This window comes from Procambarus clarkii, chromosome 76 (assembly GCF_040958095.1).
Source record: "Procambarus clarkii isolate CNS0578487 chromosome 76, FALCON_Pclarkii_2.0, whole genome shotgun sequence".
Taxonomy (NCBI): domain Eukaryota; kingdom Metazoa; phylum Arthropoda; class Malacostraca; order Decapoda; family Cambaridae; genus Procambarus; species Procambarus clarkii.
In genome coordinates, this window is record NC_091225.1 from 21,889,803 (window position 1) to 21,913,589 (window position 23,787).

At 45.7% G+C, this 23,787-nt stretch overlaps 1 protein-coding gene across 1 annotated transcript in view; it reads left to right on the forward strand.

Annotated features, from left to right (window-relative positions):
* aralar1 (calcium-binding mitochondrial carrier protein aralar1) overlaps nucleotides 1–23,787 on the forward strand; it is a 101,025-nt gene that overhangs the window by 42,747 nt on the left and 34,491 nt on the right. Inside the window, exons 7-10 of the mRNA XM_069313738.1 lie at nucleotides 14,160–14,326; nucleotides 16,541–16,659; nucleotides 18,803–18,973; nucleotides 21,509–21,649. Coding sequence (XP_069169839.1) covers nucleotides 14,160–14,326; nucleotides 16,541–16,659; nucleotides 18,803–18,973; nucleotides 21,509–21,649 — 598 coding nt within the window. The remainder of the gene's footprint in view (nucleotides 1–14,159; nucleotides 14,327–16,540; nucleotides 16,660–18,802; nucleotides 18,974–21,508; nucleotides 21,650–23,787) is intronic.

The window sequence follows — 23,787 nt, forward strand, 5'->3', positions numbered from 1 at the left end:
CTAGGGTCCCGGGGTGGGGGGGCTTCCCGGAGGACCCGTGCCAGGACTCGGGGTTCCTCTCGTTGTGGTAGGCCACTGGTGCCAGGTTTCGGTCCGGCCCCACCTTCGGACCCACTTTCGTCTGGTCGGCGCGGTGTTCGCTCTGTGTGAGGTTCGGGGTCTCATAATGGGTGCCAGTCCTTTCGCGGTTCGCCCCATTGACGAGGCGATGGGAGGGGGTGGGGGAAGCTTGTGCTGTTTGCTCACGCTTGGTCCCACGATTTGTGGGTGTTTCGGGTCGTTTCTTTCGGCTTGCGGTGGCGTTGGGTGGCCCCTCCTCCTTCGCAGGGTTCGGGGCTGGTGGGTCAGTCCTCTTTCCCTGCACTCTGTCGAGTCATCTTGGAGTGGGTGTGCTCGAATGTGGTCGAAACGACGACGTCCCTCAGATGGGTCTCCCGTCTGTTCCCAGTACCGAAACGGGACTGTGTGGGCCTGAGGTTCATTCTGCACTTGTTCCGTCTGAACCCCTGGGTTGATTGCCCCTCCTTTCGGATGACTATGCTGTCCCAGGTTCGGCTCCTGTTGGCGCCCGGCTCTTGGATGGTGTCCCTGGACCTCTGGGACACTTATTGGCACATCCTGTCTCATCCGGGGTTCAGGGACTGGCTCGGTTTTGTTGTGGGGCGTCAGAGTTACAGCTTTTGTTGTCTCCCATTCTGGTTGAACCTGCCGCCTCACATGTTCACGCGCCTTACCACGGGTCATTCTGGCCCGTCTGCTTCTTCTAGTTGTTCGGGTGTTGGCCCTAACTCGACGACTGGCTGGTTTGGGCTCCCAGCCAGTCCTCTTGTCTGCTAGCCAGGAATTTGGTTCTTTTCCAGCTCGGTGGGTTTGGGTTCTTGGTGAACTGGAAGAAGTCCCATCTGGTTCCCTCCCAGGTTCGAACCTGGCTGGGTCTTGTGTAGAACTCTCGGACTGCTTCCTTGTCTCTTCCTCCGGAGTCTCTCCTGCGCCTGCGGTCCCACATGCGCTTGTTTCTGGGGGGCTCCCAGGGCTGCCGGGTCTCCCGGCGGTTGCTCGAGGGGTTTGTGCGGGAGCCTGAACTTTGTGATGATGGTCTACCCACCAGGTCGGGATTGGTTTCGTTGGCTGTTCTGGTTCTTTTGGGGATGTCCCTTCTGCCTCTCTAGCGATCGCTGGGTTCGGCCCCAGGTGCTTTGCGTCAGCTGCTGCATCTCTGGCTTCCTCTTTGGGTTTTTCGGGGTTCAGTGCCATAGCGCTTGCCCGAGCCCTCGCTCGATGTGTTCACGGACGCGTCATCTCTCGGCTGGGGTTTTGTGACCAGTGCTCACCTGGCCAGCCAGAGATGGTGGGGTCCGTCCTTCCATTGGGCCCCACAGCACGGTGCGGGAGGTTGCGGTAGTATGGTTTGCTCTCCAGAGGGTTCGTGTCGATTGCGGATCGACGCTCCGGCTTCATTCGGACTTCTTCCCGGTGGTTCATTGCCTGAACCAAGGGGGTTCGATGCGGTCCTTAGCTCTTTGGCGCTGGTCGCTTCGGGTGACTCGTCTGCCGAGTTCTTGGGGTTTGGCTTTCCTGGCAGTTCACGTGCGGGGAGTGTCCAATGTCTTGGCAGACAGCCTGTCTCGTTTCATTCCTCTGTCCACGGAATGGACAGAGGAACGGTCGATGCCGGCTCCTTCCGTTGGCTCTGCCAGATGTTCGGGCATCCAGAGGTGGACCTCTTTGTGTCAGCATGGTTGTGGCACCTTCCGCAGTATGTGGCGCCCTTCCCCGACTGCGAAGCCATCGAGGTCGATGCCTTTCGGCAGGACTGGTCGAGGTGTGGGTTCCTGAACCTCTTTCCCCCGGTTCTGCTGTTGCTCCAGGTCCTGACTCGCTTGGAGTCTGGACCTTGGGACAGTTGTCCTCTTGGCACTGTGGTGGCCAGCCCAGCCATGGTTTCAGGTGCTGCTTGCTCGGTGTCTGAACCCGGAGGTTTTCCCGCGGCTCTGCCTCCAGCAGATTGGACTGGAGCGTCACGTGGCTGGTTCGATCGTCTCCTCGATTCTTCACGTATGGTGTTTTGACTCGACTTTATCATCAACTCTATGGTGATCAAGTGGCTTCCTTGTTGGTGTTCCACCTGCAAGCTTCATCTCAGCGGCAGTATGAAGTTTTTTGGCAATCCTTCTAGTTCTTTTTGACTCTTCGTCTTTGTGCTTTGCTTTCGGTTCGAGTGGTGTTGTCCTTTCTCTCTTGGTTGTTCCAGGACCGTCATCTAATGGTGAATACTGTCGCCTCGTATTGTGCAGCGCTGGTGGAGCCAATGCAACTTGCTTTCGGTATTGATGTTACTTCTGCGCTGTTTCGCAAGTTGTCTCGGGCGTTGTTTCACCTCCGGCCTGCTCATGCGCCTCCTGAGCCGTCCTGGTCTTAGGACAGAGTGCTCTCTTTTCTCTCTCCTCCTCGGTTCATGGTGGCCCCTTCGGTTCAGGATTGTTTCTTGAATGCTCTTTTCCTGTTGGCATTGGCCTCTGGGAGTCGGGTCAGGAAGCTTCATGCTCTCCTCTGGCGCAGGGGTTTTTACTCTTTCGGTTGTGGCGATTGATTTGTTTATCTACAGCCGTCTCCTTCTTTTCTGGCGAAGAGTGAGACAGCTGCTTTCCGGATGAGTCCTTGGGTTGTTGATGCTTGGTTGGTCAGGTCGGGGGTGCATCATGTTTTATGTCTGTTTGCAGCCCTCCACTGTTATTTGCGTGCCACGGCTTCTGTGTCCGGGGACGCGCTTTGGGTTAATCCGGTTTCCCTCTTTCCCTGTTCGCAGGTGCGGGTCTCCCAGGTCGTCCGCAGAGTTGTTAAGGCTAGCCAGCCTGCAGTCTATCCCCATGCCCATGATGTTTGTAAGTTTGCTGCTCTTGCTGCCGTCTTTGGCAACATGTCCTGGGCGGACATTCGGGCGTGGGGTTTTTGGCGGTCGAACAAGGTCTTGGCTTTGCGCTACCTCATGAACATTCCTGATCCTAGTCGGGCCTGTGTCGCTTTGGGTCGGCTGTTGCAGCCAGTTGTCTTGACTTCGGGTTGAGGAGTGAGCAGTGACTGCTTCCCGGGTAAGTCCCTCTACTTTTCCTCTGTGGGTAGTTAGCTCCGAGGAGCTGATGGGGCTTTCCCCAGAAAACCAGTGTTGAATGTAATGAAACACCATTTTCTGAGTGAAAAATCCTTCCATCGATCATCAGTTTTCACGTGTTTTGATGTCCAGCTTCAGAACTGAAAGGTGGATGGCCAGTGCAGGGATCTGGGGCACCCATTTCCCCTCCCGGGGTGGGGAGAGATGTGCAGACAGTGGCACGGTGACATGTGACATCATGCTCGTTTGCTCGTTTCTTGTTGGGGGAGTTCTATCCACTTGTTCAGCTTTTTGTAGCAATTTTCACCAGAATAGGGGTTTGTTTTGGGACACTTACCTTTCTGGGTGCTTGACCCGGTCGATGGCAGACAGATAATGCTTCCAACCACAGTGGGGGTTCTATAGGCCATTGCTCCCCCATGCCTCTCTGAGGGGGCCCAGGTTCTGGCTCGTGGTTCCCGGTATTCCCACAGAACTCCATACACATGACTGATGCCAAAGTCTGACATTGGCATATCAGCCTGGATTGCTTCAGGAAGTCTCCAGGTCTCGCCCAGAAAATGGCGTTTCATTACATTGAACACTGGTTTTTTGTATCTGCTTACCAAATTGAGTTGAAGTCTAGAATGATAAGGTTTTGAAGGTTGCACTGTAATAAAAAAATTGAATGTTGATTTTCTTATGATTTTTGGTTATTTCATTTTATAGACGTTTAATTTAAAGAGACTCCACAAGTCTGTACAGGCAAATGTTTTCAATAATTATAGACTAGAAGGATATCAGCATTTGTATGAAATTAAAGTTTTCTCTCCTATCACATCAGTGTGTGATGTAAAATGAATTCCTAATCAAATAAATAATGCAGCACTTGGTAATTTGGTCACTCTACAATAAATAGTTAAGGTGATGATTGATGTATTATATCTGAATTAGAATTAGTTTTCCATATATTTCTGAGATGAGTACATGAACAGCACCTCTGCTGCTTCTTCACCTCTGTTATAATATGTCATGATAGAAGGCTGCTGCTGTGTTCATTATTTTATATATATTTTTATTTTTACCCACATGATGCACAAACAAGCTTTAGGTGAAATATGTTCCTGTTACATCGCACTTACAAAACTTAGGTTGTGCATGATTTCAAAGTTTCTCTTTACTTTTTCAATTATTCTTTATTGAATTCTTAGCAGTTCTTACATTTATAATTCATACTTGCTATGAGTAATATTCAATATACAGTTTCATTTAAAGTGCTCTATAAATTTAGCAGCTCAGGTTTGACAAATAACTGTTTCACAGAAATTTTAATGATTGCATAGTTTATGCCTATACTTTGCATTCTTTAATTATATATATATATATATATATATATATATATATATATATATATATATATATATATATATAAATAATATAAATAAAAATAAATAATATTCGTTCATTCACATAGGGGTACCACCTCTGGGTGCAATTGTAGGGACCCACAGCCTCGAAGAAGAAAATAGAGTATTCAGAGAAGACCTTGTGGATTCTCACTGAACACTTTAATATTTTCTACCACCACCCATATATTTTTTTATTATTTTTTTCTGGGGGGGGGGGGGGGGGAGCCACATTGGCTCCCTGGCGTTATCCAGGCTGATATGCTAATGTCAAGCTTTGGCATCAGTTATGTGTACGGAGTTCTGTGAGCCTACCAGGGACCACAAGCCAGAACCTGGCCCCCTTACAGAGGCACGAGGAGCAAAAGGCTATAGAAACCCCCGTGTGGTTGGAAGCATTCTGTGTCTGCCATTGACCGGGTTAGGCACCCAGAAAGGTAGGCATCCCAAAACAAACCCCTATTCTGGTGAAAATTGCTACAAAAATACGAACAAGCGGATAGAACTTCCCAAACAGAAATGCGCAAACGAGTATGACGTCACACTTCGCCATGCCGCCATCTGCGCAGCTCCCCCCGCCCTGGGAGGGGGAAGGGGTATCCCTCGACCCCTGCTGGCCATCCACACCCCAGTTCTGAGGCTGATGCTATAGGCAGGAGTCATGTGCTGTGGCTCCAGTGGTGGTTTCAGCACTATGCCTTGTGTGTGGTGACTCTTCTAGGTGGTGCGTGAGCGAGGAATGATTCTTCAGTACTCGGGCTGCATGCGCCTAGGGCTCCCTTCCCTAGGTGATCAGTAAGTACTGCCCTTAGGGTTTGGGCCATCTTCCACAAGTTCCTTGGGTTCTGCCTCTGCTAGACCGTTTACTGCTTGGTTTTTGGCCACCCTTTGTGTGCCAAGGTGTTCTGTCTCCCATTGTTCGCCCTAGGGTAGGGGGCAGTTTGCACTGGTAAGGCAAGCAGGGTACTGCGCAGCTTGTTTTCACCAATCATAGTGGCCAGCTCTGTTCCGCTTATATGCGCTGCCCTCTTGGGGGTTTTCTTTTTGTTTGTCTGCCTGGTTGGGGGGGGTCTGCCTTGGTTATTGTCCCTTGTGTTCCACATCCTTTTTTCTCGAGTGCTTCACCTCTTACTCATATTATCTTTCCAATCCTGGCCCCATAGATACTGGGGGTGTTCCGGATTACCGATATGAGGATGACGCCTCGTTTGTCTCTGCATACAGGTGTGGGGTGCCGCATTCACCTCTACCCTTCTCTTCTCCTGCATGTGCGGCTCTGTCCTTATTCCACTAGCGGCGCTCCTGGGATATTCTTGGCTATGATGTGTCATGACAAGTTCATGCCTACACACTGCAGGCGAGTTAAGGTGGTTGGGTCTCTCTTTCAGGCCAGGCGCTGGTTCCTGGTTTTTGTTTGAGTGTTGTGGTTTGGTTGTGATGTTTTGTTTGGCCCTTTGCGTGCTTCTTCTTGTGGCCTTCCTTGCTCGTCTGTGTTGTTTGTTACACCGTGGGGCACAGCCCCATCTTTCGTGGTCTTATTTTGGACACTCATTCCATGACCATCGGCAGTGCCTGGCTGGGCCCTTCCATATACATTTGCTTCTCTGTCCTCACCTATTTGTGCTTACGTGAGGTTGAGCTCTGGCTCTGGTCCCGCCTCTTGACTATCAACAACCTGGTGTACAGGTTCCTTTTCTGGGCTCTGTGTGTAGTAGGTCATGTCCCTTTCGTTCCCGATTGCTGCCTATCTTCTTTGTTCCTCATTTATCTTCTACGCTCTTGTCCCTAGCTGCTGGTACTTGGGCTGTTTTTCTGGTCATTTTTCTTCCGTCTTTTCCGTTTTTCTTCTTCTCTCCTACACATTGTTGTGTGTTTTAGTATGTGCCTCTTGGCTCTACTAATGCTAGGTTGGTCTTTGTCGACGCTCAGTTCCCTGCTTTTGTACCGTTCCTGTGTTCGGTTTGTGGTGCTCGCTTCATCGTTGGCCTCGGCCTGGGCCCTAGCTCTTCGTTTTTCATCACAATTTTGTCCTTGCTATTTGCGGCATCTGCGTTTTGGCGTTTTTCTGCTGGCGACTTGTAGTTGTCATCCATGGTCGGACTTGTTGGTCCTTCAGGGGACACAGGAGGGGGGGGGGGTTCCTCCCAGATGGGGCGTTTCTTCTCACCCGGGTTGGTTCTTCTCGCTCGGGTTGATTCTTTCCAGGCTTACTAGGTTTGGGTTCCTGGTTTCCTGGCTGGCTTTGCCAGTTGGCCTTTTCATGATCTTTTGGTGTACCTTCTCAAGTGTCTCGCGTCGGGACCACAGTGTTTCCGATCTCCTGGCGAGCTCGCTAGCATTGGGAAGTTTTCTGTACGACAGACGTTCCATCTGGATCCATCTGGTTCCTTGCCGGCTTCGATTTCCGGCTCGGCTTGCTCGGTGTTTGCACCCAGGGTTTTTTCGTGGCTCCGTCTCTTCCTCAGCCCGATTGGTCCATGGTGGGGCTGGTTCGGTTCTGCCTCGAGTCTCTCACCATATATTGGTGATCAGGTGGCTTTGTTGGTGTCCCACCTCTGTGCTTCATCTCGGCAGTGGTGTGGGGTTTTTTGGCGGTCCTTTTTCTTTCATCCCTTAGTAGATTTGCTGCGTTTTGTGGAGTGGTCTTGTGGAGGTTCAGGGCCATCATCTTGCCACATTCTGTCGCCGTGTCTCTTGCGGTGCTGGCAGAGCCGCTCCGGATTGCTTCAGTTTTGGTGTTACCTCTGCACCAATTTGTGGGCAGTCTCTGGCGTGACTCGCCTCCGGCCTGCTCTTGCGCTGCTTGAGCCGTCCAGGTTCTTGGATTGGGTGCTCTCTTCTCTTCTACTCGGTTTGTTGTGGCCCCCTTCGGTTCTAGATTGTTTTCTGAGGCTCTTTTCTTGTTGGCATTGGCCTCTGGGGGGTCGGGTCGAGGTGCTTCATGCTCTCCTCTGGCGTCTGGGTTTCGGCTCTTTTTGGTTCTTCTGATAGGTTTGTTCGCTTGCTGCCGTCTCCTTCTTTTCTGGTGAAGACTGACATGGCTGGTTTCCGGAGGAGTCCCTGGGTTGTTGCTTGATTGGTCTGGCCGGGGGTGCATTGTGTCTTGTGTTAGGTTGTGGCGTTTCGCACTTCTTTGTGTGTTCCGGCTGCTGTGATCGGGGTCATGCTTTGGATTGTTCCGGTTTCTTTTCTTCCCTGTTCCAGGGTGCAGTTTCTCTCGGGTCGTCTGCAGGGTGGTCCGGTCCTGCCAGCCTGCTGTTTATCCCCATGCCCTCATCGTTCGTTGGTTGGCTATGCGTTTCTTCATTGATGTTCCTGGGCCTTGTTGGGCCAGTGTGGCCTTGGGTTGGCATTTGCAGTTTTTTGTCTCCGCTTCGCGTTGGGGAGTGTGTGACTTCTGCCTCCCGGGTTCGGTCCCTCTTGTTTTCGTCTTTGGGTAGGTAGCACCGGAAAGCTGACGGGGCTCCCTCCGAGAAAATCAGTGTTGAATGTAATGAAACTACCATTTTCTGGGTGAGTCCCGGAGGCTCCCTGGCAACTCTCCCTCCATCCGGTCGGCTTTTTTTTTTTTTGTGTGAGTTTTTTATATCCAGCCTCAGAACTGGGATATGGATGGCCGGGGTGATGGTCTGGAGTTCGTTCTTCCACCTCCCGGGGAGGGGGGAGTTGCACAGACGGCGGCATGGCAACATGTGACGTCATACTCGTTTGCTCGTTTCTGTTTGGGGAGTTCTATTCGCTTGTTCGGCTTTTTGTAGCAATTTTCACCAGAAAAGGGGTTTGTTTTGTGACGCCTACCTTTCTGGGTGCCTAACCCGGTCGATGGAAGACATAGAATGCTTCCAACCACAAGGGGGTTTCTATAGGCCATTGCTCTTCGTGTTTCTGTGAGGGGACCAGGTTCTGGCTGGTGGTCCCCAGTAGACCCACAGAACTCCATACACATGACTAATGCCAAAGTCTGACATTAGCATATCAGCCTGATAGCTCCGGGGAGCCTCCAGGACTCGCCCAGAAAATGGCGTTTCATTACATTAAATGCTGTTTTTTTATTAATTTTATTACATTGTGTTACAGTTGACAGAAAACACACACACACACACACCTGACTTTAGGAGAGGACATTATTGCAACCTTAGAAATTTTTTTAGTGAGTATAATTGGATAGACTTGTTGCTAGGCAAGAAAGTGAATGAGATGAATGTCAAGTTTTGTGAAATATATGATAAAGGCACAAAAAAAATTATACCAAAACAGAGATGCAGAACTAGGAAACAGGATTGGTTCAACAGAAATTGCAAGAGGGCCAGAGACCAAAAGACACAAAAATGGAATCAATACAGGAAGAGGCCAAACCCCCAAACATACCAGCGATACAAAGATGCGAGAAACAACTACACGGCAGTGAGGAAAGAGGCAGAAAGAAATTTTGAAAAAGGGATTGCAGACAAATTTAAAACAGAACCAGGTCTATTCTATAAATTCATAAACAACAAATTGCAAGTAAAGGATAATATTCAGAGGTTGAAAATGGGAAATAGATTCACGGAAAATGAAAAGGAAATGTGTGAAACATTAAACGAAAAGTTCCAAAGGGTGTTTGTACAAAATGAAATCTTCAGGGAACCAGACACAATAAGAATTCCAGAGAACAGCATAGAGCACATAGAGGTGTCTAGAGACGAAGTGGAAAAAATGCTCAAGGAGCTAAATAAGAACAAAGCAGTTGGTCCAGATGGAGTTTCACCATGGGTTCTGAGAGAATGTGCACCTGAGCTCAGCATTCCACTTCAACTGATTTTTCAGGCATCCCTGTATACAGGAGTTGTAGCTGATGTGTAAAAAAAGGCTAACATAGTTCCAATCTACAAAAGTGGATGCAGGGAAGACCCCCTTAATTATAGACCTGTATCATTGACAAGTGTAATAGTCAAAGTATTGGAAAAAATAATTAAAACTAAATGGGTAGAACACCTGGAGAGAAATGATAATATCAGACAGACAGTATGGTTTTCAAACTGGAAGATCCTGTGTTTCGAATTTACTCAGTTTCTATGATCGAGCCACAGAGATATTACAGGAAAGAGATGGTTGGGTTGACTGCATCTATCTGAACCTAAAAAAGGCTTTCGACATAAGAGGTTGTTCTGGAAACTGGAAAATATTGGAGGGGTGACAGGTAAGCTGCTAACATGGATGAAAATATTTTTGACTGATAGAAAAATGAGGGCAGTGATCAGAGGCAATGTATCAGACTGGAGAAATGTCACAAGTGGAGTACCACAGGGTTCAGTTCTTGCACCAGTGATGTTTATTGTCTACATAAATGATCTACCAGTTGGTATACAGAATTATATGAACTTGTTTGCTGATGATGCTAAGATAATAGGAAGGATAAGAAACTTAGGTGATTGTCTTGCCCTTCAAGATGACTTGGACAAAATAAGTATATGGAGCACCACTTGGCAAATGAAATTTAATGTTAATAAATGCCATGTTATGGAATGTGGAATAGGAGACCATAAACCCCATGCAACCTATATATTATGTGAAAAATCTTTAAAGAATTCTGATAAAGAAAGAGATCTAGGGGTGGTTCTAGATAGAAAACTATCACCTGAGGACCACATAAAGAACGTTGTGCGAGGAGCCTATGCCACGCTTTATAACTTCAGAATTGCTTTTAAATACATGGATGGCGATATACTAAAGAAATTGTTCACGACTTTTGTTAGGCCAAAGCTAGAATATGCAGCGGTTGTGTAGTGCCCATATCTTAAGAAGCACGTCAACAAACTGGAAAAGGTGCAAAGACATGCTACTAAGTGGCTCCCAGAACTGAAGGCCAAGAACTATGAGGAGAGGTTAGAGGCATTAAATATGCCAAAACTAGAAGACAGAAGAAAAAGAGGTCATATGATCACTACGTACAAAATAGTAACAGGAATTGATAAAATCGATAGGGAAGATTTCTTGAGGCCTGGAACGTCAAGAACAAGAGGTCATAGATTTAAACTAGCTAAACACAGATGCCGAAGAAATATAAGAAAATTTACTTTCGCAAACAGAGTGGTAGACGGTTGGAGCAAGTTAGGTGAGAAGGTGGTGGAGGCCAAGACCGTCAGTATTTTCAAAGCGTTATATGACAAAGAGTGTTGGGAAGATGGGACACCACGAGCGTAGCTCTCATCCTGTAACTATCTTCTTGAGATGATTTCGGGGCTTTTTAGTGTCCCCGTGGCCCGGTCCTCGACCAGGCCTCCACCCCCAGGAAGCAGCCCGTGACAGCTGACTAACACCCAGGTACCTATTTTACTGCTAGGTAACAGGGGCATAGGGTGAAAGAAACTCTGCCCAATGTTTCTCGCCGGCACCTGGGATCGAACCCAGGACCACAAGTCCAGCGTGCTGTCTGCTCGGCCGACGGTCTCCCAGAACTAACACTCAGGTAATTACACGCGCACACACACAACAATCACTCTTTGAAGACCTCATCCAGCTCTTCGGAGGTGGGGTGTGTGCCCAAGATACAGCAAGCATTTCCTTTCTGGATCGCGATACTGAGGCGCCGGAACAGGAAACTGGCCACACTTGAGTCTCTAGTTTGCCTAGTGAGTTCCTAACCCAACTTCTTTAGGAACTTAAGTGCACATTTACTGCAGGCGCCCAGGGTCTCGGGGCCTATTAGTATGAACCTGAAACAATGTTCTAGGTTTCTGTACATATTAGTTTTCTGGATCTCCAAGGAAGTTGGCCACCCTACCTCCCTCAGGGTAGATAGGCATCAGCCAATGTAGATGCTCTGGGAGTACAGTCAGGTCCTGGTGCTGCTCTGGGAGTACAGTCAGGTCCTGGTGCTGCTCTGGGAGTACAGTCAGGTCCTAGTGCTGCTCTGGGAGTACAGTCAGGTCCTGGTGCTGCTCTGGGAGTACAGTCAGGTGCTGGTGCTGCTCTGGGAGTACAGTCAGGTGCTGGTGCTGCTCTGGGAGTACAGTCAGGTCCTGGTGCTGCTCTGGGAGTACAGTCAGGTCCTGGTGCTGCTCTGGGAGTACAGTCAGGTCCTGGTGCTGCTCTGGGAGTACAGTCAGGTCCTGGTGCTGCTCTGGGAGTACAGTCAGGTCCTGGTGCTGCTCTGAGAGTACAGTCAGGTGCTGGTGCTGCTCTGGGAGTACAGTCAGGTCCTGGTGCTGCTCTGGGAGTACAGTCAGGTCCTGGTGCTGCTCTGGGAGTACAGTCAGGTGCTGGTGCTGCTCTGGGAGTACAGTCAGGTCCTGGTGCTGCTCTGGGAGTACAGTCAGGTCCTGGTGCTGCTCTGGGAGTACAGTCAGGTCCTGGTGCTGCTCTGGGAGTACAGTCAGGTCCTGGTGCTGCTCTGGGAGTACAGTCAGGTCCTGGTGCTGCTCTGGGAGTACAGTCAGGTGCTGGTGCTGCTCTGGGAGTACAGTCAGGTCCTGGTGCTGCTCTGGGAGTACAGTCAGGTAATAGTGCTGCCCCAGGATTAGAGTCAGGTCATATCACTGCCCTGGGAGTACAGTCAGGTCCTAGCACTGCACCAGGATTACAGTCAAGTCCTGGTGCTGCCCTGGGATTACAGTCAGGTCCTAGCACTGCTCTGGGATTACAGTCAGGTCCTAGTACTGGCCCTGGATTACAGTCAGGTTCTATCACTGCCCTGGGATTACAGCCAGGTCCTAGCACTGCTCCAGGAGTACAGGCAGGTCCCAGAGCTGCCCTCCGGTAGTACAGTCAGTTCCTAGTGGTGCTATGGGTTTACAGTCAGGTCCTAGTGCTGCCCTGGGATTACAGTCAGGTCCTAGTGCTGCTCTGGGATTACAGTCAGGTCCTAGTGCTGCCCTGGGATTACAGTCAGGTCCTAGTGCTGCTCCGGGATTACAGTCAGGTCCTAGTGCTGCCCCGGGATTACAGTCAGGTCCTAGTACTGCACCAGGATTACAGTCAGGTCCTGGCACTGCCCTGGGAGTACAGTCAGTATTCCGGACCCATACTGTCACTTCGTCTCGGCGACAGTATGGAGTTTCCTAGTGTTCTTTTCACCATTTTTTGTTGAATACTTTTGCCTCGTATGGTGTGGCTGTGGTGGAGCCACTTCAGCTTGCATTCAGGGTGGATGTCACTTCCACCCGGTACGTAAGCTTTCTCGTGCTTTGTTTCATCTCCAGCCTGCTCATGCTCCGCTTGAGCCGTCCTGGTCCTTGGACCAGGTGCTCTCGTTGCTCTCTTCTCCTAGGTTTGTGATAGCCTCTTCGGTTCAAGATTGTTTCTCCAAGGTTCTCTTTCTGTTGGTATTGGCCTCTCGGGGGTTGGGTTGGCGAGCTTCATGCTCTCCTCCGGCGCCGAGGTTTCTGCTCCTTCGGTCCTGGTAGTCGGTTTGTTCGGTTGCAGCCATATCCTTCTCTTCTGATCAAGAACGAGACGGCAGCTTTCTGGAGGGACCCTTGCATCATTGATGCTTGGTTGGTCAGGTCAGGGGTGCATCATGTATTGTGTTCAGTTGCGGCTCTTCGCTGTTATCTGTGCACCTTGACCTCGGTGGCTGGGGATGCACTTTGGGTTGATCCAGTTTTCCTCATTTCCTGTTCCAGGACTAGGGTCTCCCAGGTCATCCACAAGGTAATTAAAGCTAGCCGGGCTGCAGTCTATCCATGTGCCCATGACGTTCGTAAGTTTGCTGGTTTGGCTGCCATCTTCGGCAATATGTCTTGGGCTGACATTCGGGTGCGGGGATTTTGGAGGTCAAACAGGGTCCTGGCCACCCATCATTTGGTAAACATTCCTGGTCCTGGGCGTTCGTGTGTGACTTTGGGTCGCAGGTTATAGCTAGTTGTCTCTACCTCGAGTTGAGGAGCGCGTGGCAGCCGCCTCCCGGGTGAGTCCCTCTTTTACTTATCTTGGGTTTTGTAGATCCAGGGAACCAACAGGGCTCCCCACAGAAAACTAGTGTTGAATGTAATGAAACGCCATTGTCTGGGTGAAACCTTGGAGGCTCCCCGGCACCCTCCCTCCCTCCCTCCTTCCAGTCGGCAGTTTCATTTTGCTTTTGATACTTAGCCTTCGAACTGAGGTTGGGTAGCCGGCGCAGTGGGTCCAAGGCTTCCCCCTCCCCTTCTTGGGGGAGGGGGTGGAGGGCTGCACGGACAAGTGGCGACATGCGGTGATGGAATGTTTGCTTGTTTGCTTGTTTCCTTGAGAATTGAGGAAGTTCTACCTTCCTTTTCGGTCTTCAGTTGCAATTTTCTTATCAAATGGGGTTTGTTTTGGTATGCCTACCTTTCTGGGTGCCAAACCCCGGTTGATGGCAGACAAAGAATTCCCCCCCAACCACAAGGGAGTTTCCAGAGGCCATCGCTACCTTGCCTATCTGAGGGGGGGCCAGGTTCTGGCTCGTGGTCCCCGGTAAGCTGAACTCCACTGACTAATGCCCTAGTCTAATATATCACATATTAGCCCAATAGCTCCTGGGAGCCTCCGGGGCTTTACCCAGAAAATGGCATTTCATTACAATTAACGCTGGTCTTTCTTCCCACAAAATAATGACACTGCTTAGTATTATCTGAAGTAAGAACACTTTACTTAAAATAAAATACATCAATTTGTATCATAGTTTAAATGTATTGTATCTCTAGATAATGGCTTTTATTTCTCAGGAAAATAGTGTACAGTGATCTAGAAGCTCTTACCCCAGAACAATATATGAAGGTGATCACCCGCAAGCTGACAGACATCAAGGCCGTCCAAAGTCCAGAACAGCGTGGCTTCTTGATCCAGGTGTTGGAGCAGGCTTACAGATTCACTCTTGGTTCATTTGCTGGCGGTAAGTTGCACTGAATTTTCTATAACATTTCAGTACCTTCTGTAATTTCTTTTGTAATTTGCTGAATTTAAATCCATTTTATGCTTAGAAAGAGGTATGTATGCGGGTCCATTAAAATTTGGACAAAGACATCTAGGAAACTAAATATGAACTTGTATTATAAATTCATTTAAAATGAATTGATGATTCTTTGATGATTTTGCAGAAATAATTTCAGTGTTTTGGAATCCACAGCAAACAATTTATAATTTTTTTTTTGTGGTTTTTGCCACAAACCACAAATGTGGGGGAAAATGAGCCTGCAAATTTGCAGCTGCTTAATAAACCTTCTGTCTTGAGGCAGGCTCAGATAATATAGAAACCCATCAATGCAATACAAGGGGTTGAAGGTGCTGCTGACCCAACAGGCTACTTGGCAGAGATGGATAAAACGTCAATTGACATGTAGCAAGACCAACAAGCTCTTTTCAAGTTCACCTGTAGTGATAGCAGGTTTATTGGGTCAATCCATTACGAATCATGCTGTAGACCCAATGGGGAGTTACAAGATCATGAAGTACTGTATCATAAAAAAAGCAGGACACCCGAGCACAGACACTTCCGAGCCCGGAAAAACACACTGAACCCAGCCCACAGGTTTACTTGGCAATGAGAGATGTCTGAGGCGTGCTGTATAAACAAGTGCATGAACCCTAGCACACCCCACAATAAGCGACCCTATCACTCCAAAAGCACGGTCTCAGGTGTCAAAGACTTGGTCACTACCTAGGATGCAGATCACCATCCTGGTGGCTTGGCTTCTCAGGGTTGTGAGCCTGAGAAGCCACAGACTTCTCAGTAAATACTGTCAATGCAAGGGAAATTAAATAAGCACTTTGGCAAGGGCAGCAATGAATGCATGAAGCTCGTCGTGAGAGCAGATTATGCAAGTCTACGCAAGAAGTGCAACATGTAAAACGTGCTTGCGAAGCAAATATTGAAAACTTTGAATGAGACAAGCAAATGCTTCCCATAGAACATAGTCCAAAGAATAGCCAGCACTTATCCTAGAAACGAAGTGGGAATAGACATATTGACACAAATCAGGAAGGTCAGATGGGTCTGACATCAAAGACAGGACTGGCTGGAAAGGAAGCCTGTAGCTTCCAGGGCATTCCATGTTGGCAGCCATTTGCCCTAGGGAAGTGTGAGCTAATTTTGAGTGAACCCGTTGTTTTGAATGAATTGTCTACAGAGTTGTTTGGTTGTTTCTGTACTATGTTTTTTGTGAACATTGTCTGCATTTCTTCCCTTACTTCTTGGATGGTTCCTCGGTTTGGGTAACCATAACAATCCCCATCTCTCTGCACCTCTGTTAGGAGAGACAGGTTCTGGTTCAGGTCCCTGGTAGGCCAAACAGGACTCCTGTGGCTGGTGTAACTCAGTAATGGGACACCGTCTCAGTGAGATATCTTCAGGGATTCACCAAGATGCTCCTCCAGAAAGGCTGTGTGGCAACAGTTTGAGAAGGGAAGGGACCTATCAGGGGAAAGCACAAATCGATTAAAACTATATAACACTTGGAAGGGGTCAGGATAAGGATTTGGGCTTGGGGTGGGGGAAAGAAATGGTGCCCAGCCATTTGGGACGGTTGGGGATTGAACGCCGACCTGCATGAAGCTAGACCAGCACTACCGTCCAGCCCAAGGAGAAGAGGAAGCGAGTGATTTTGTGTGTACATGACAACTCATGAAAAGCACTGTACACCTATTCCTGTTAAATGATGGTGTATGGTGTTCTTGCTGTGAAGGATTTGCTGGAGTGCAGCAGTGTAAATTATTTATATCTTCAGTTTTTCCTATGCTTGCTCAATAGTCGTAATGGCTTGGTACTTTTCCCCCTGACAATTCCTTCCCCTCCCCCTCTCTCCCTCCCTCCCTCCCTCCCCTGGCTTTTTCCTCTAAAACTGCATAAAAGTGAGATACGGTGTAATGATGATGTATGGTATAATACATTTATTATCTTTACCAATGTGTTCATTTGGGATTGCCCCTATATCTGGGTTCTTTATTATCTTTACCAATGTGTTCATTTGGGATTGCCCCTATATCTGGGTTCTCATCTTTAACCTTTTCTTTTATCTCTTATGTGTATTTTAAATATCCATATCTTATTAGCAGTATGACTTTGCAACTTGATTAAATAATTTCTTCTCTTGTAACTTTTTGTTTTCAGCTGTTGGTGCTACTGCAGTGTATCCTATTGATCTTGTTAAAACACGAATGCAGAATCAGCGCACGGGCTCCTATATTGGGGAGCTTATGTATCGTAACTCCTTTGATTGCTTTAAAAAGGTGAGTATATGTCTTTGTACCAGCTCTACCTTGATATGAGAATCATGTAAAACTTTGCATTTGTATTCCTTTAGTTTTTCTATAAGCTGAAACATCCAGCATTGAATTTAAGGAAATGCCTCTTTCCGGAGGGTCCTTTAGTGGCTCCCAGATATACTGTACCCACCTAGTAACTTCCAAGCCTTATGGTACTCCACCAGGCTTGGCACTCTCCCCTGATTGTTCCCTTCCACTTCAGTTAAAAAAAATCATAGCAGCATTCCTTCTGTGTACAATTTCTCTTCTATCATTGTCACCCACTTTGGGAGTGCGGGACATCACCCCCTCACCAGAGAAAGGTGGGAGATACTGTACAACCAAAAACTCATAACGTGAAGAGTGATGGAAAGCCACGAACAATTGAGGAATGACACCCGACCAAGTCCCTGGAAAGACACAGCCTCAGAGAAGACACACACAGAGTTTGAACACTGAGCCCATAGTCCCTGAGTCTATGGCTGAGCCCGCCACCTAGAAACCAGAAACACACTCCTGACAGAAGGTGGAAGAAAAAGGTGAAGCTGAACCAGAGGTAAATAATACTGGAAATCTCAGATTTTTATCTCTAGTGAAAAACTGCCACCATGGATATCCCACTGCCCGGCAGACCACTGGGACATTGTCTAACACAGTGCAGAGTTACGAACCAAATAAGATTTTAACTAAAATTCAACCGAGTAGAAGAAGTTGTTAAATGCATTGGGAATAATCTTACTGAAGCGAACATATGAGTCAAATACTACACTGCCCATACACTGCCTAAGTTAGACAGAAATGAGAAACGAGTAACACTTCATGGACCAGCCAGAGGCTTTGGGCTAATGCAGGAATATCTTGCAATTGGGAGTACTCAGTGGGCAGGTTCGTATTCTCTTCATGGCCCCTACCGATTTTCTCAATAATAATAATAATAATAATAATAATAATAATAATAATAATAATAATATTATTATTATTATTATTATTAAGTATATTAATAATAATAATAAGTATAATAATAATATAAATATTTATTTATTTATCTATTTTTATTTATATAAAATATTTATATTTATTTATCTATAAATATTTATCTACGACGAGAAACCGTCGTAGCCTAGCTGTGGGAGTGTCTTCCGCGGCCTCGCTGTCCAGAGTTCCAGTCAACTACTTCAGTGACTTCTTTTCTTTATCATCATCGGTGAGGTGGTTGCAGGTGCAGGTGCCACGGGGTGATATCTGGTGGCGGGGGTTCGAATGCTAGTCGATTTGATATATATATATATATAATCTCATGATAACATTTGTTATTTATTTATTTATATATACAAGAGTTCTTACATTCTTGAACAGCCACTAGCATGTATAGCATTTAGCATTTATTTATTTATATATATACTGTACATGAGTTCTTACACTCCTGTACAGCCACTCAATCATCAGCTAAATGATAATAAAACTGGACAACAAACACCAAAAGCCACCAGTATCATGCAAGAGCAAGTTGCTAAACCCCCACAAACCCAAACAGCTTGCTAAACCCACGGAAGGATGTATCCCAAAGGGGATGGAACTCGAGTGTGTGTCTCCGAGCATAGTTGATACACCACTCGAGGAACTACACCAAGAGCCAAACTCCAAGAAACTAGAAGCCAAACAACAACAGAGTCCAGCCTCTCACTGTAAGAAAGGGAACTGACCCTCAACAGTGAGACGAAAACCACCAAAACACAGGCAGAGGGATAACCAGACCACAGAGATCAAGACTGACAAATGCACATTAGAGCAAACCAAAAACTACTGCAATCTTGCAAATAGATCCAGGCTTGTTTTTTTGGCAAAAGTAGGAATTTGACTACAGGACAAACTGAGTGGTCTGCTCAGAAATGAGTTTATCATCTACACTCGGAGTGCTGTTTTTATCCTGCATTATTTTTTCTTATTCATATTTTTTCAGCTCAAGCATATTTAAGCAAACTTAGTAGAGCTGATTCATGTTTTTATATTAAAAAGTTTGCACTTTATAAGATATAAATCTTCACTTTTGTTTGATATGTTATCTAAAGTAGTAACAGAGTTTTAGTTTTCCAAAAGTAGCAAGCTTTATCTGCATTGCTTTTTACAGGTAATCCGTCATGAAGGCGTCATGGGCTTGTATCGTGGCTTGGTACCCCAGTTGATTGGTGTGGCTCCAGAGAAGGCCATCAAGCTCACGGTGAATGACCTGGTCCGTGACAAACTCACTGACAAAAAGGGAAATATTCCACTTTGGGGTGAAATTTTGGCTGGTTCTTGTGTAAGTTACTAGTTTAGTTCAGTTTACTTTGAATGATAAAGGTGTTTACATTGTTATCAAGACAGTGCATATACTGTAATGATGATTATCTAGTTGACCTTTGACACCCATTTGGACTATTATCATATAGCATCATAAAGGGGTACTCAATCTCTAATGATTATTTTGCATACATGCACTATGCAGCACCGCTTCGTGGCCTGCTGGAGGGTTTTCACCTTTGTTATTTTCCCATTTTTTTTATCCTTGTTACCCTTTCTCATGCCTTTCAAATCTTTCCTTTATCCCACATTCAGTATGTGCTATTGAAGGTCATTTTTTTTCTTTCCAGTGTTTTTGCTTTATACAGATAGCTACAGTTCTCCATACACATTCCAATATAAAGCTAACAAGAAATATTAAGACTAAATATACCAGATTTAAATGTAATGAAATTCCCTTTCTGGTGGGCCCCAATAGCTCCTCAAACTTATCTCTGGTACTACTAACCCTTAGCCCATCTTTTGCCTCATGAGAGACAATCTTGAGGTTATCTTGAGATGATTTCAGGGCTTAGCGTCTCCCGCAGCCCGGTCCTCGACCAGGCCTCCTGTTTATGACACACCCCTAGGAAGGAGACCATAGCAGCTGTTTAACTCTCAGGTACCTAATTTACTGCTAGGTGAACAGAGCATCAGGGTGAAAGAAACTCTTCCCATTTATTTCCGCCTCCACCGCGAATGGAGATCTCCACTGTCCAAAGCACTGTTCACTGAGCCGTCAGGCCAATACTAGAGCACTTGGCTCCCTCTACAAAATGAGAGAAGCAGGGAATAGGAGATCAACCACCAAACTTGGAAACTCAACAGAAAGTATAAGTACAACAAAAAAAACAAGTACTTGAAGGAAATGAGGTATCCCAAGGGAAACGAAGCTAATGATAGTTTCACTCCAGTAAATATCCAAGTTCTGTTGCACTAAATCACCATCATATGGCAGCCCAGGTCACTTGAGGTGCCAGCCAAGACAGTCACACTGGAGCCACCTGTGCTAAGTTTACTAACCACAATAAAGAAAGGGACAGGGAGGAACAAGGAACAGTAAGCTACAGGAAGGCATAACAGAAAAGGGCATGTCATTACATTCAACTTTTGATTTCTGGGAGGGGCCCCCTCAGTAGCTCACTAAGCTTACTCATAACAGGGCCTTGGTAGAGGAGGCTGGCTTTTCTGGAAAGGAAAAAGAACAGCCAGTAGGAGGGGATTTAATAGCAGATGTATATCAGTTGCACTCCACATGCCCAAACGCAACAAAAATACATGATGCTGAAGGACATCCTAAGTAACAAGAGGCCAACAGTGTGCTGGATCACCATATTAGTTTTGAACGTATTGGTAAAGCAGCTAAATTTTTCACATCATTAAAAGGAATGATACACATTTGGCTGGCTGAACTGGCTGACCCCTCACCCCTCAGTGTTCTTACCTGGAGACATATAATGAACTGTCCGACCCCTCACAGTGTTCAAGAGAGAGAATTTGATAAACACCTCCAAAGGATACCTGATCACCCAGGCTGTGATTCATATGTCAGGCTGCGAGTAGCCGCCTCCGACATCCTGGTTGACCAGTCCAGCAATGAGGAGGCCTGGTCGAGCAATGGGCCACAGGGACGCTAAGCCCCGAAATCATCTCGAGGTAACTGAACCACCATGTGAATGACATGGGAAAAGGTAAGCCTTGGAACAAGGAACCCAAGACACAGGGTTAGCAAACAAGGCCTTGATTGTAAGGGTATGAATTACTTACAAATAATGCAACACTGTGACTCCAGGACAGATCATATGATGTACCCACCAGTCCAGCCAACCCAAGAATCGATAATCAAAGGACCATTGCAGAAGGCAGAAGCCTGACTCTCTACCAAAGATGAAGTTGATGGTTGCAGGTACACCTAGCACATCCACATCTCTCCTGGATGTGATAGCCTCAGTATTGAGAGGGCGACCACAGGTAGCACATGCTGCAGCATCCCACACCATCGCTGTGCAGCTTGTACCCACAGCATCAATTAATAATTATAAAATATATAAATAGCTGATTATTTTTCAATGATAGTGTCATAGAAGATCCTGATTGATAGGCAGTGTGCAAAGTTCAGATACCAGTGAACACATTGTTGGTCATATCAGCATATTAATCTTCTTATCAAACTCAAGTTAAAAATTGTGTGGAAACAAAAAATGAATTTTCAAGAGTAGTATGATACTCATACCTAGATGCAAGATGTACAATGCCCACACAATTGGGTACTGTGTATTGATATGAATATTAGTTCACTATATATAAATCTCCTGTGCTAGGTACGTATGATGGGCTCACCATAGGTTGTGCTGCTTGGAACTTTTTGTTTCGAGTAGCTGAAGCTAAAACAAAAACAACAACAGGAGTAAAACTGTTTAGAAAGTCGATTTTCTCAAGATAAAGAACATATAAATTTAATTTATGCTTAATTAGCGGGCAGAATGTAACAAAATATTCAATATTTTCATGAAAGGCTGGTGGTTCCCAAGTGATCTTCACAAACCCCCTTGAGATTGTCAAAATTCGGTTGCAAGTAGCAGGCGAGATTGCAACTGTCAGGAAGCCATCAGCTCTAACTGTTGTGAAGGAGCTAGGATTTTTAGGCCTGTATAAGGTAAGTGCAGATTTTTTTTGTTTAGAATTGCCTATATTAAATAGTATATTCCTGTATTTAACTTTAAAATTTGAACAGGCAGAATCATCCTTGAACATATTGGGTGTTGCACTAGATTTTTAAGCAATTTTCTGCTGGAGGAGTCACACCATCATCATTTGACATGCATAATCATTCTTTTGAATTGAAATAAGTTTGAGATTAAGAATAATAGACAATATTATAATATTATAACAAGGAAATAAATTGAGAATAACGAAACACAAGTCAGAGATAGCTATAGATTTTATGACAATTTTTTGCTTGGTTAATAGATAAGAGCTAAATTGGAAGAAAAAGGCTCTCAATTTGATCTTAACAAGACAAGAATAATTGGAGACATTATCATCACAGATACTACATGCTCAGATCACAAGCCTATAATGTTCAGACGTACTTTAATATGTACATATAATACAGTATGTTCAAAAGATATAATAGAAAGCTGGGGCTAAATTCATGAAGCAGTTACACAAGTACTTACGAACGTGTACATCTTTCCTCAATCTTTGATGCCTTTGGTTACATTTATTAAACAGTTTACAAGCATGAAAACTTGCCAATCAACTGTTGTTATTGTTATAAACAGCCTCTTGGTGCTTCAGAGCTCATTAACTGTTTAATAATTGTAAACAAAGCCGCCAAATATTGAGAAAAGATGTACAGGTTCGTAAGTGTTTGCATAACTTCTTCGTGAATCTAGCCACTGGTCAGTAAATACAATTTCAGCAATAAAAGAACTGTCTGGAAAAAATTAAGAGACCTAGCAAACATGTCTTGACAAATAGTTCTAAGCATGAAAATGCTGCCACAAAGAATTTACCAACAGACTACTGAAGCTTGCAAAATCTTTCTCAAATGTCTTCTTTACGGAAGATCTAAGAGAGAACCTTCTAAAAAAATCCTTTATGCAGAAGACATTAAAAGAAAAAAAATGGGAAGAATAACAAATTCTCAAACAGGCATGACTGCCTCAACAAAGAATAGTAATATACTCATGTGATTAAAGAAAGGTAATAGTAGTTAAAACTCTCATAATAGACAGAAGTGCAAATGGAACAGAAAGGCATACAAGAGATAGGATATACTGTAATCTAAAACTATTTTTCACACATGCAGTGGCCCCTCCATTTAAGAATTTAATCCGTTCCCAGAGATGGTTTCGTGAGCTGAAATATTCACAACCCGGAACTAATTTTCCCATAAGAAATAATGTAAATTTAATTTATCCGTTCTACACTCCTAAAAATTTTAACTTCAAAATACATTTCATACCTAATTCACACAAATATTTAGTACTATAGTATGTGCAAGTTACAGCTTACCATTATTGATGACTCTTGCTGGCGTATGGAAGACATCGAGGAGGAGGGGAGGGGAGGGGAGGGGGAAGAAGGTGGAGAAGAGGTGTTACTGTTTGGAAGGGAAGTCCCCCTTCCATTATAACATTAGGCAGTGATGACTTCTCTGGGGTGTACTCTCTCCTACGTTTTGCAGGGATACCACTAGGACCTGGTTGTGGCTCACTGCTTCCTTATCTTACTAAGAATCTGTCTAAAGACACTTGTTTTTCCCTACATTTTAACACTTGTCTGTAGTGAGACATCACATTGTCATTTAAAAGGTCAATGCAATGGCCTGTTACAGCTGTATCTGGGTGAGTTTTTTCAACAGTTCTTTGCAGTTCTTCCCCATACTTCACACATTTTCTTAATGAGGAAGGGACATTCTCTACTTCCTCTACTCACAGCTGTTTTCTTAAGTTGAATCTTACCACTGACTTTCTTGGGACCCATGGTGTGATATATAATAATTACTTTTATATTCAAAACCCCCCAAAAACGAAAAACTATGAAATTCTTTACAAAGAATTCAAGCACGCTCATCACTAGTCAGGAGGCACTGGTAAACTGAAGCACTGGTGACCGTGCCACCAGGAACCACACGCTAGGTCGCCCATACGCGTATCAAGAAACTATGTTACCTGAGGCAAAGCTCGAAACCCGATTCAAATTTTACGAAGAAATTGGGCTCCTAACCCGAAAAGTTCGTAAATAGGAGCATTAGTAAGCTTAGGTGTCACTGTACATTTTTTTCAA